Below are 13,643 nucleotides of genomic sequence, written 5' to 3' on the forward strand. Positions count from 1 at the left end.
CTTAAAAGAAATTAATTTTCCTTTTTTCATCCTTAAAGAAATATTTGTCTCAGCCATTATTTCAGGTGTGCCACCAAAACATGCCTGCTGCAGTTAGCTCCAAAGGACTGTCAAATCAGTGATCCTAATTAGAGCAAGAGACCTGAAGAATATTTTGCTGATAAAAAGCATTGTACTGTGACAGAAACCATGGAAGAGGAAAGAAAGTTATGTGCTTGGAAGGACAACGTACAGCTTGGCCAAGGCAGAGCCTAGTTTGGTTGATGTTTATCAGCATGCTTGTCTTATTCAAGTCCTGTTTTAATGTGAATACTGTTGTCTAACCTGCGTCTTTGATTTCTTGGCAGTGTGAGAATTTCAATTTTAGTAATGGGCACCACCAGTGAGGTAACCCAGTAGGGTTTCTGTGTGAGAATCAGCACTTGTTTTGAATCACGAGAATGAATGCAAATCATGAGGTTTCTTAAAAGCAGGTTGTAAGTTCTGTTTTTGTCAGTGAATCAGAAAGTAATCAATAAAAACCAAGTGAAACAATTATTTTATGTATGCTATTCCAGAATTTTGTGTCTGGGGTGGTTTACATCTTCCTCTGAAATACCCAGCTTGGCTTCCTTCAAAGAGAAGCAGCTGCTGATATAATCTGGTGCCATGTTGCCTTTGTTCCTAAGAATTTGAGTGCAGTGATGCAGGCTCAGGGTATTATTTTTCAAGTGGAGCCATGTAAGAAAGACAAAATCCAGTTGAGTTGAAGAGAGAATCAGAAGTGTTGTGTTTTTTTTTTGTTTTTTTTTTTTTGTTTTCTCCTTCTTACTGCACTTATTTGTGCCACTCTTTTTCTCCTTGCAGACTGAAAATATCAGTGAGGACAGGCAGTCGCTAATATATGCGATAAAATTATCATTCATTTTAACAGTCTCTAGAGGAAAAGATAGGAAGGAATCATTTGAAGAAACATTGACAGGAGTAGGCAGCTATGCAAATTGTTACCTGATCTATTTAAACATACACATTGGTTTTAAATATAATTCTGAACTTAGCTGATTTATTACAAGGTCAACGAACACAGAGATGTACCCTGTACCGATTATTTCAGACACAAGGCAGTGTGTATACATTTTCACCTTCCTACTCATACCCTAGCATCTTGCTGTTGCTGTATTTTGCTCTTGGGCTGTAAATAGGAAACAAAGGAACTTGCTGCTTTTTAACGCTTTTGCAGAGAGAGAAGTTGAAGTGTGTAGAACGATGATGGACTTCGTGCTGAGTTACAAAAAAGTCATGTTAGCGTATTATTGCTTCTAATCTCCAGAGTCGTGGCTCTCATGGAACAGAAAGAAATATAAAAATGTGGAGTCTCCAAATGAGGTTGGAAGGGTTTTTGTGAAAACTCTTCTGTAGCCCAACACAGAGCTTTGGTCTTGGTGGAGAAAAGACACCATGAAATACTTTACACCTTCAAAAGAAGAGATCAGGCCAAATGAGCAGAATAGTAAACTTGTATGCTAAAATGTGTGGCTTTCTTCATTCTCATGACAATGATGATTTCATCGAGGTGGAAAAGAAATACTTGAGAAAGACAACGTTCTTCCATGCTTTTTATTTTTTACAGTTGAAGGGTCCCTGTCATTTCGTACCTGTATTATATAGCTTCCCCAACTCGTTGTGGTATCTGTGGGAGACCTTCCCAGGCTTTCTGAACATGTGGTGTTTTTTTTCTTATATAAGATGATGACCAGGGATTTCTTAGTAGTTTTGCTTTTGTAAGAGGAGAGATATTTTGAGAACACAGATTTTTGTGATGCGTCATAGGAAAGGGATGCAAGTTAGTACCAGAGACCATCTCCTATCATTGCCAGCCCTAGACTCCTGTCAGAAGAGGCATTTAAGCATAAACCAAGCTAGCATAGAAATATTGTGTTTTGTTTCTTGTATCTGACTTTCACTCTAATTTTCACCTGCTCAGCATTCAAGTTAAGTAAAAATATAGCTTTCACCAAAACCATTTCCTATCCATAACATGTTTGATATTTTATGCACGCTTTTGAGGTAAGTTAGCAGGTTATGCCTGGCTGAACTGAGCGTTGCACAAGTGTTGGTAAAACCACTTCAAAATAAAATTATATCAAAACAGGATTAAAGACACAAACTAAAAACTCCTTTGCTCATGGGGAGGTGTTTCATTCCTGCAGACATCTGAATTTTCAGTTTTCCTGCTTAACGCTGCAGTGCTGTGCTGTTGAACCCCCTCGCTTTTCCTTTGCTCCCGTTGCTCTGCCTCATCCAATGACGCACCTGTGCCAGCTGTCACATATGGGCATTTGTCCAAAAGCAGTGACTTAGTGGCATGCTCCTGGCTCTGTGCTGCTGTCACTTCTAAACACCGATTGCTCCTTTCTGAACTCTGCAGAAAAACGTTCCCCAGTGTGAAGGTCTCAAGCTACCATTAGAGCAGCTGTTTATCATTAGTTTAACAGCTAAATGTATTGCTTAGTGCAATTTAAAATCTAGTGCTTCATCTGTCTGTAAAATCTTACAGTTCTTCTACTTTGAAACATGCACCCATGGATTTTGCTGATTTTTTTTTTTTTAATTATTTATTTATTATGTCCCTGAATTGTATTAATAATCAGATCAAGGAGCAGTAACAACTTAAGGATCCAGCTTCTTGCTGGAGGAATGCACCAGTTGGTGGCTGGGGAGGATTTCACTTCTGCAGGGTTTACAGATGTGGTAAATTCAGTGCTTAATAATTAGTTTGTAGCAACTGAGTAACTCCCCAGAAGGCTGAAAGCGCAGTGCGATTCCTCTATCACAGTATCTCCAAAAGCGAGAAGAGAGAACAAGCCAGAGCATTTTGATTTTACTCAGGTTTACTTATGTTTGCCTTGAAGCAGTGGTATTCTTGCTCTTCTGCAACGTTGTGGAGCCTGGAGCCAGAACTTGCTCTGTGCAGCAATTTAGAGAAACTACCCAAGTCTGAGACTTAATATCAGTGAACGCATAGGAGATTTACTCATGTTGAATGGGGTGTAAGTGCTTGTGACCGTATTTTTTTCTTCCCTGCAGGCTGGACGAAGTTTGCACGGTTGACGCGGGCCCTGACGAACAGCCGGAGCGTGCTGCAGCAGCTGACACCGATGAACAAAGCTGAGGTGGTGCACAAGCATTCCCGCCTGGCTGAAGTAAGTGGGACAGACACATTCCTTCTTCAGGCAGGAAGAGATGAGAGAGGGAGGAGGAACAACGTTTCTGCTAATAAATAATATTTTTAGGGTGATGTTTCCAGATTTTGATTTTTCAGCCTCTGCTCTCCTCTTCCTTAATAAGCACTGTGTGCCAAGTGTATATTTCCAGGACAAGTCATGCTCTTTCAGTCATCCGATGGCTTGGGTTAGAATAGGCATTAGAGCCACCCAATCCCCTTCTGTGGGTTGGTTGCCTTCCACCAGCTCACGCTGCCCAGGACCTCATCCAGCCTGGCACTGGGCACCTCCAGGGATGGGGTGCCCACATCTCTGTGGGCTGCACTGCCAGGGCCTCACTGCCCTGTGAGTAAACAGTCTCCTCCAAATGTATGTATCTCCCCTCTTTCAGTTTAAAATGGTTCCTCATTTTCCTTTCACTTCCAGACTACGTAGCAAGTCGGTCTCCCTCCTGTATATAAGATCTGTTTAGGTACAAGAAGACCACAATGAGGTCTCCCTGGAGCCTTCTCTTCTCCAACCTGAATGAGCCCAGCTCCCTTGGCCTTTCTTCACCAAAGAGGTGCTCCAGTCCTCTGATCATCTTCATAGTCTTTCTCTGGTCACACTCCAACAGCTCTGCATCCTTCTTATGCTGGGGACCCTAGGTCTGGATGCAGTATTCCAGACGGGGGCTTCATGAGGGCAGAGTAGAGGGGGACAGTTATGGAAACAATCTCTTGGTCACTCTTACAAGGTCTAATTTCTGAACGCAGCTCCAAGTTTGCTGATTGCTGCTTAGCTTGGGGTGCAGTTTGGTCTTCGACTTGCTGTCTCACAGCAGCATGGAACCAGACTCTGTGTTTCTGAGCCCCTTGAAGGGTCAGAAACCATTGTGAGTGCCCACTTCTGGGCAAGTGGGGTTCTTTGAGAAGCCAGGTACTCTTCTTTGGAAGCATCCCTGCCTAGATCCATGGGGTTGTACAGGCACACTGACTGTACATATACCTTTAAGCTCAACTTTTTTGAAAAAGTTGTTCCTGAAGTATTTTGCTAATAATTTTCTTCTTCAGAACTGATGAAATAAACTCTTTGGCAGGTTGCAAACATCTCCTTAACAGTGCAGATGGTGCAACAAGTGAAAGCCTTCAGGTTAACTGATGAAACAGAGGTACTGCTTTCATCTTCATGTCATTGGTAATGAAAATTATATGGGTAAAAAATGTGGTCAAAATATACGGGCTACTAAATATGACAGCCCTATCCCCCTTATGCCTGAGAGATTGTCCTCAGTTTGGTGCTAAGAATTCGCAGCAGTTTTAAATGGTTTTTTCATTGTTGTTGTCTTGTTTTTCCTTTCTTGTCTAAGTGGACTTATATATCACAAGCTTTACGTGGAATGAAATCAGAATAGAAGCCTACAATTTTCAAGGTGCTGGCAGCATGATGTTTTTCAAGAATTATCCCATACCACTAGCTTTGCTGACTGCTGAATGATTCTCACTTGTTTTTCTAATTGATGACATTTCCAATCTGGTTATATTTATGAGTGCTTTTGTCTGGAAAAAGATTGGAGAAGGTATGGTAGCTATATTCAAACATGTCTAAAGCAGTTGCATGGAACAGGAAATGGTTCACCATACCCACTGTAGCTAGTGGAAAGACTAATTGAAGTTGCAACAGAGGATTTAGGACGTGCAACAGGAAAAGCTCAAGTAAAGGTGAAGGTTGTTCGTGGGAATAGGTTTGGGGGGGAGCGCACAGTCTCCTCTCTTACAAGATTTTGCAGCTTCAGGATGCTTTAGAGGCAGAGAGTGTGCCAGGAATGCAGAGTGGGTTACTTTTCCCAGGTAGAGGTGTGCCGTCGCTGTTCAGGCACCATTTCCCATACTTCTGTATCTGAGGAGGTGCATTTTCCTCACAGCTCACCCCTGGCAGAAGGTACTGCCCACCTTACCGGCTTTGCCTCTTATCAGTCATATTAGTTAGTTGTAAGCAAGAACCATTCAGAGTCTGTGATGAATGGAGTTGACTAACAAGATACTGTATATTCTTTAGTGGTTTAAAATTAAAAATTCACGCAGCATGAAATAAATAATCATTATAGTTCAGTAGTCTCCTCAGCCACTTGCCACCCACACACCATGTCAAAATCAGCATGCTATTATGCTAGGAATAATAATTATGCCTTTATTGTACCATGGGATCTTCTAAGCACTCTACCACCAGAGGCATAGGGAACTATCAAGCATATGTTCATCACATTCATCTTGAGCCCAAGGAAAATTATTATTCAATTTATAGTGAGTTACTGTTTCCAACTCCTGCCTCACTGAATGAGACAGGAAACAAACAGATCTGGAGAAACCATGGAAAGTAGTCCCTGTCCTGATGTATTGTGATAGTGAAGTGTGAAAATCTTATCCACAGGTGAGGTCAGAAAGAGGATATAACTAGAGATAATCTTCAGTTTGAGTCAAAGCTAAAATGGTGTTTTGGCATTTTGGCATTGAAGAAAGTTTCATGGGAAGAGAAAAGAGCACTGGTTGAGTGTGTTGGGGGAATGCATTGCTTTTGCCTGAGAAAGGATGCATGGATCCACGAGTGAGTTCCCCATGCCTGTTGGGTTAGATACAGGAGTGCTGCATGTGAGTTTTGAATTGCACACTGGGAAGGAGCACCTGGAGGTTGATATGTTTGTGGGTCTCTCGAGGGGCTTGGTGTCTGTAAGGGTCTCTGGTGAGCCTCTCTGGATCTGGGCTGCTTGGCATTGCGTTGTTGGTTGGCTGGAGCTCAGCGCATGTCTTCGTGTTACATCCGAGCTGATGGCAGAGGGGCAGCTGTGGTCTCCTAGAGGTCTCTGCTGCACTCTTGCCACTTCCCATGTTTTATGTCTGGTGGTTTTCTGACCACAGGATAGATTTGTTCAATTTTGGCTAATTCTGTAGAAAATAAATGGGTCGCTAGTGTAACAGGAAGTTAATTTTTCATTATATCAGCTTAGCTCATTTTCCTTAAATGATATGACTGCTAAATCTGACATTAAGGAAGGGTGGGAACAGGGAGGCACAGGGAGGTTTGCACCCCAGCTTACCGAATGACACTGAGCCAGATCAGACATATTGGGAAACCACACCATCCTCCACAGAGCGAGAGAGGCTGCTGCTGTTGTCCCTTAGTGATTTCTGGAGAAGAGGTTTTTCAGTCGAGCCAGGTTTTCGCTTGCTGATCTCAGTAACAATTTTTTTCGTCTTAAAAATAATGCTGTAAAGAATTAATGGAGAATCTGTATCTGGAACGCTGCAGTTCGTATTCTTAGTTGTGCTATTTATTCAGAACCATTCACTCCTCTTCACTGAGCGCCCATTCTGCATTTGATTGCTTTTACGCATATGAGGCTGCTATTTGCAATCTAACTGTCCTGCAAATATGGTGGATTAGTGTGGGGCAGTCACAGAGCTGAAATGAGTTTAAGATTGCTGGAATTGCTTATTTTATCCTATGCATACTTGAGGCCCCCCCAAAGTGGAAAGGTGTGATTAGTTCCAAAATACACATGAATCTTTCAGTTGTCAGCACAGTATATTACCATGCTGTATGTTCCTTTGTGTTGGACTGAGATAAGAAGTAATTAGATCAGCTGAGAAGAATGTCTTGACTGAATTCGGCTTGGTTCCTTTGCAGTGTTTCGAGTGCCACAATTTACAAAAATGAGCACAGAGGTGGTTATAGTCACATGGAAAAAAAAAAAAGAGAAGTAATTACAAGAAATAAAAGAGAACCCACTGGTGTTATTGAGCTTGTAAAGGCAACAACTTTTTGAAGAAAATAGACAGGAGGAATGGTATTACCACGGAGTTAGGGCAGAAGTTGTGTGTGTTATTTTAGAAAGAGGTCAGCCTGCAAGGCTGATGTGTGGCTAGATAGGGCATTGCTGTGGCTGAACAGTGGTTTAAAACAGAGACCAGATATGAAGGATTAATCTTGTTAAACTTCCAAGTGTGAATGAATACTTCACGTTTGTAACTGCAGGGCATGAGCCCATGCCATGGTACCCATGACCTGTTGGCATAGAGCTTCTCTGCCCTTGCTATAGGCTTGGTTTCCCATAAGTACATCTGCAGAGACCTGCCTTTATGCAAGGTTATCCTCGTATGCCCTCCTTATAGCTATCTCTGCTCTTTCTTAATGTGACTTATGCACCAACATGCTTGCTGGCTAAATAAATCAAATAATGTAGAAACTGTGGGTTGTCTTGGAATGTCCAATGAATACAGTCCTGTCTTTGTGCTTCTCCTTACAGAAATCTGTGAAATCCCTAATTGGATCACGTTAATTGAAAACAGTAGCGTTTTTGTGTTTTTTCCTCCTCTTACAGGTTCTCCAGCTGGGATCTGATATTCTTCCTCAGTACAAGCAAGAAGCTCCAAAGACTCCACCGCACATTATACTACATTATTGTGCTTTTAAGACCACTTGGGACTGGGTCATCTTGATTCTAACCTTCTACACAGCAATTATGGTTCCATATAACGTCTCCTTCAAGACAAAGCAGAACAACATTGCCTGGCTTGTGCTGGACAGTGTCGTGGACGTTATTTTTCTGGTTGACATTGTTTTGAACTTTCATACAACCTTTGTTGGCCCTGGCGGAGAGGTTATATCTGATCCCAAACTCATAAGGATGAACTACCTGAAGACGTGGTTTGTGATTGATCTTCTGTCCTGTTTACCGTATGACATCATCAATGCCTTTGAGAATGTGGATGAGGTAAGCTGTTGTAGTCCACCACTAAATAAGTGTTTTAATTAGGAATTAATTTAGGGGTCTGCTTCCCTCTGTCTGGCAGCAGTAACAGGCAACATAGGCCTGTGCAGACATGCAGGAATGGCTGCTGGGCTGTGTCTGTGTTATGCTCTATCTCTGAGAAGAAGAGAGGTCTTAGGATTTCAGTGGTGCATGGAGACATGAAGTTAATGAACATGCTTTTCAGTTTCACTTAATCTAAAAGCAAAGTCCCATTCACTTCCCAGTGGGCTGAATCAGTCAGGATGTCCCTTCACCAGGGCCTCCCATTTCAGCTCAGACCCAGAACTTGCGTTATGAGTTCCTCACCCGTTGCAGGACAGCCTAACGCAGCTTTGTGTAAATAATCGAAATTCTGTTTCTGCTGTGGCTGAAACTCAGAGGCAAATGCCTCTGAGTGAGCATTTTTAAAATCCTGCAGACAATACTGTAATTTTCTTTTTCTTGTGTTGTGTTTTTCAATGACTGATTGAGAAGGAAGTTTATCTCCCTTTTATTAAAAACATTTCTTAACTTAGTGCTGGAATTTTAGAAACTGTTTGAGGAGAGAGAACAGACATATCTTAAAGGGACACTGAATTAATGCTTTTTAACTGCTGAATGTATTAACGTTTAGTAAGTCGAGCTTGAAGCCTAAGATAACAGAGAGAACAAGGAATAACTAGGACAAATAATACAGGCACAAGTCAATGCAGAGAAAATTCATTATTAAAATGCAACTATAATGGCATTAGGATGTGTTTTAATTTTTCTCTAGAGCCTTTTATCTTTAGGACCATAAACAGATGAAAAAGGCTGTTTGTTTTTTTTTAAACATTTTAACACTTTTTTTCTTAGAATACTTTGTTTTTTCAATTCCTAAAAAAAATCTGCAGTTATGTATCCTCACTTTAAGAAATCCCAGTTCATATTGTTGAATGCAGACTTTCGTGGTGCCCTTAAAATTCCATCCCTGTCTCTGGGCTGTGTATCTTCTTCTGACATTGTTCCATTTTATTTATAGAGAATATGACAGAAGTGATAATACTTAGTGCTTAAATTCAAGATTGTATGAAGGCTGCCCGTCTGGAATCAGGTTGTACAGTCAGGCTGTGTAAGGAGGTGGCATTATCAAGGTTGTAAATACACAGCTTTTTACCAGAACAGTTTCAGAAAAGAGGAATTGGATTTTTATAAAAATTCAGTGTTGCTTTCAGATTTTTATGTTTTAATATGTAAAACAAACAGAAAGTTTCTGTGCCCAAGCCATAGAGATTTAAACAACTTAAGAGCTTAAGCTCTTTCTCTAATGTATACATGGGAGGTAAACCATCTGCAGTGCTTATGACAGCAAAGAATTGTTGGCACAGTGCTTTATAAGTGAGGTGCACTTACAGTGGCAAACTTTAACTAAAATGTAGTAACAGTAAAAAGGTAGCAGCTCTAGGATCACTGCAGTTCATGATCTGATTTACCTTCAGACAAATGCAATACCAGCTCCTTTTTAACAAGTGAACCAGTGGCAGCATTTCTGTCTTGTGAAATAATGCATTACAGACCCTCCAGCAGACCCTTGGGTGTAACTACTCCTGTACTTAATTTCAAACCCTTTCCAACCCATGTTTTCTCTGTCACCTGAAAAGAAGTGATTTTGAAAGCAGGTATGTAAACAGGCAGTCTTCCTCCCTGGGTCTGCATTTTCCCTTTTCTCTGATCATATGTCTTTGTTTGTGATGTGTACGTCCTTTAAGCCGGTTGGTGTGTTCTGTGTGGCTCCAGTTACTCTGCACTTCATATTCATTTCACATTTAACATTCTTTTCAATGTTTTCTTCTCTGGGACTTAAATTCTTCGCCCTGTAGCAGCAATGTGCTTGAACACTATTTCAAAAAGAAGTAAATCGATAACCTTAATTTGGAAGAAATATCCTGATTGATTGAAAGGAGAGTGTTTCTCATTAGAAAGTGAGTGTTTCTTCCTTAAGGCGAGTGGAAGAGGGATAAGATCTTCTAGCTCTTCTTTCTGGTAGATTTTTGCTCTTTATCTTGATGCTGTATGTTGGGTAAAGGAATTTCTCTTTAGCATTAAATTCTGTGGTTGTTGCATTTCCAGAGAAGTTGGTAGGAAATTGAAGCTTAGTGGTAAAGATGCTGTTGCTCTTTGGATTCTTGATGTGGACGCAAATTAGAGTGAATTGCCCTGAAAGCCAGCAGAGTGAAGGATTCCTTTCCAGATTTGCTCCCCTTGTGTGTCCCACCTCCAGCCACTGCTTTTCTTATCTTTCACATACGACATCAGACGTGCTTTTATTAGTTACTAGAGGATTCTGTAGGTGGGTGGGAGTGCAGTGCAGGCAGCTTCTTCTCCTCCCCATGAGCAGGTCTGGGATGCATAAGGAATAATGTGGCAAGGAGGGTGAGGTTTGTGGCTCTGTGTTCAGTGCATGTGGATTTGGTTTTAGCCCAGGCATAATAAAATACAAGCTGCCATTTCAGTGCCTTCTACTTCAGGGTATGTGTTTGCTAGCCTCTGCTCTTATAGGTGCTTGGAAGTTTCTTATGCAGAGGCTGAGTCATTAACAAAATGTTGTATGCACTTGATGGTGTTTTATGAAGTTATAATTAAGGAAAGGAATAGAAAGCTTTACCAAAGAAATATGGAAAATCATAGAATCACGAAGGTTAGCAAAGATCTCTAAGATCATCCAGTCCAACCGATAATGGTAATGTAAGCTTCCTTGCTGAGGACTGGAGTTCTCCAGGTAGAATCATAGAATCATTAAGGTTGGAAAGACCAATAAGAACATGTAGTCCAGCCAGCAGCCTATGCCTGTAACTGCTCCAGACCATGTCACTTAGAGTGTTATCTACCTGTTCTTGAAAATGTCCAGAGATAGTGACTGTATCGTCTCCCTGGGCAGCCCGTTCCAGTACCTCACCAAAATACAAATACGACCTTGGCCAGAGTAGGAACAGTGCCTTTTTCATTACAAACACTGTGGCATAGCTGCAGTCTTGTGATATTCCAACCTGAAAAAGCATGACTGTAAATCAAAGTTGTTTTGCTGTTGAGTGGACGTAGAGCTTCAGTCCACATCCACCTGGATGTGATGAAAAGGATTATGAAACACAAATTGAGAATTGGGGGAATTAAGTTGATTTGATGCAGATTTAGAGGTGTGGGTTCCCATTCCTGGAGCCAGGCTGTTACATTCTGCTCTCAGGGATTTATGAGAATGTGGGGAAAAGGCAAGGTAATGAGAGAGAGATGCCTTGCACAGCTCAGAATGATCTAAATTGATGTGATGGATGAGGAATTAAGTGGCTAAACGGTATTGAGAGGGTAGAAAAACAAGGTAAAATAGGTTGAAGAAAAATAATGTGGGAGAGAGGAAAGTGGCATCCTTAGTGGAATACTTGCCTTATTTAAGAAAATTGGTAGGATGAGATTGTCCCAGAAACCTCATGCATGGCATCTTTTCTAATTGGGAAATATTACCTGCACTGAAATACATTCTGGCTAAAGCAAAGCCATACAGAAAATCATTCATACGTAGCAGTGTAAGAAGGGACAGTACTAAACAGGGTGAGAAACCCAGCTAGTTTTCTAGGTGTAAACCAAAATGGGATGTGTGAACTCAGAACCCCTGAAACTGGGCTGTATTTTTTGTTCTTGTTGCGAGTTCCATGCAGACCCAAAGATTTTGGTCATGTGTAATTCCTATTGTTAGTAGGTTGATTAAAAGCTTGTAGAAATGTGAAGTCTAATCCCATTGCATGGAGTGTTGGGCTGAATCTGCAGCAGATGGATTTACAATGTGCCCAATGACACCGGTCCTTTTGCTTGTTCAGATAGCTTGGTCAAGCCATGCTATAGTTCCTTTTAGGAGCAGATGTGTGGATTTATTTTCAAAGGAACATGGGGTATTTTGGAGATGTTTGGAGCCTTGCAAATGAGAGAATTCCCTGCAGCTGGAAACACCCCCGGTGCCCACGCTCAGATAAGAGCTCTTCATCATGCTGCTGTTGAGAGCTACGTTTGAGCTTCTGAAATTTAGTACAGAGTACAGCCTCAAGACTAGGTGGGTGGATGAGCTTTTGTAGGCAATCTACCTCCTCAAAGTACCCATTTGGATGTTTGGAAGATCCTGGTGCACTTCATGTGCTCAGTTTTTTTTTTTTTTCCTGCCAGTTTTCACCTAGTTTCATGAATTTCTGAGATCGTAACAAAAGGAGATCTTGAAGATTTAGCTCAATTCTGCCAAAGGTGTGGCTCTAGAATGACATGGCAAGAACTGCAAAGAGTGGAGTGGGATGCTGGGATAGCCAAACAGATAGTTTTCAAATGAGCTGTATACAAGACCATCTTTTCTGCAACAGTTAATTTTCCTGAGCTACTGGCTGAAAGTGGAAGCAGACATTTAAACGAGATAAAGCTCTGAAATTCTGTGTCTCTTGTTTAATAATGTAAGACTACATGACCCAGTGGCCTTTAGAATTCAGTGATCTGAGCAGGACATAGTAAGGCATGGAATTTTAAGTATAATCTACTTTTAATTACTGTAATTGATCAATTTCAGTGATGGCAGAACCTTCTTTACATCACTGCTGTTAACTAAAACAGTCGTGTGTAAACTGAATGCAAATACAAGCTGGTAAAACTGGCTTCACCATGCTCACGTCTGCAGTGTTTTACTGCAAGCATTCCCTTTTCCAAAGCTGCTTGAAGAAGGCTTTACAGACCCCAGTGGTGGACTGAGTCGTGTGATCAATGTGGGGATAAATTGACACATTTCAAGAATGTAGCTCTGGTCCTGAAATAATATCTGACAAAATAATTCCCAGAACTAAATCCCTGATGCAGCCAACTGTTAAACTATGTTGAAAACTCCTAGCAACGCAATGACAGATACGCTAAGCCTGGGACCTGGCATTTTCTCCTTTGTTATGCGGTGGGAAGGCAATTAAGTATGAAGAACACTGTCATCCTGCTGCAGTGTGCAGAAAAATGTAATATACTAATATAGTGGCTTGGTAAAGATGTCTAAATATAAGTGTAGCCAACCACGGATGACTTGATATAGATGTTTAACTATATTCCCCGTCACTTAGGTGCAGAATTGCAGCAGTTGTTCTTAGCTTTTTTTTTTTTTTTTGAGCTACAGTTCTGTCTGCCATACATTAATGACCAACTTTGTAACTGCTGTAAGAGGATGGCAGTTTTGGGATGTTTGAGCAGGTTCCTAACTGGAGGTGCATAGATGTCATTTTGATATGTGGGAAAACTTGTGATGGGAAGTGTCTGAAACTCGGTTGATGCTAAAGGCATGGTGTGTATGATAGTGGGAGGCAGATGTTGGGTACAAGCACTTTAACTTGAATTGTTAGTCAGAGCCATACAAAGAAACAAAAAAATCTAATTAGGGAAAGTTGCATGGGGAGAACTTTCAAGGAAAGCTTTGTATCCTGTGGATGCTGTCTCTTGCAGAGGAGGAGGTGTTAATGGAGGAGACAAGGCACATGAAGTAATCCAGTCAGATACTGAATTAAGTAATGCTGATGGTAATAGCATAAATCCACATTATTGAGCTTGTGGTGCACAGCCATGAGTGGAAGGAAAGGAGTCTCAGTCTTTGGGTATGCAGGCAGTTGCTATGCACAGAATGGATCCCATCC

At 41.2% G+C, this 13,643-nt stretch overlaps 1 protein-coding gene across 2 annotated transcripts in view; it reads left to right on the forward strand.

Moving 5' to 3' along the window:
- KCNH5 (potassium voltage-gated channel subfamily H member 5) overlaps positions 1–13,643 on the forward strand; it is a 149,974-nt gene that overhangs the window by 34,138 nt on the left and 102,193 nt on the right. Inside the window, exons 5-7 of one of the 2 annotated variants that reach the window (XM_048947624.1) lie at positions 3,067–3,182; positions 4,282–4,353; positions 7,561–7,953. In XM_048947624.1, coding sequence (XP_048803581.1) covers positions 3,067–3,182; positions 4,282–4,353; positions 7,561–7,953 — 581 coding nt within the window. The remainder of the gene's footprint in view (positions 1–3,066; positions 3,183–4,281; positions 4,354–7,560; positions 7,954–13,643) is intronic. The other variant, XM_048947625.1, reaches the window with a different exon arrangement.

Source organism: Lagopus muta, chromosome 6, assembly GCF_023343835.1.
Source record: "Lagopus muta isolate bLagMut1 chromosome 6, bLagMut1 primary, whole genome shotgun sequence".
Taxonomy (NCBI): Eukaryota; Metazoa; Chordata; class Aves; order Galliformes; family Phasianidae; genus Lagopus; species Lagopus muta.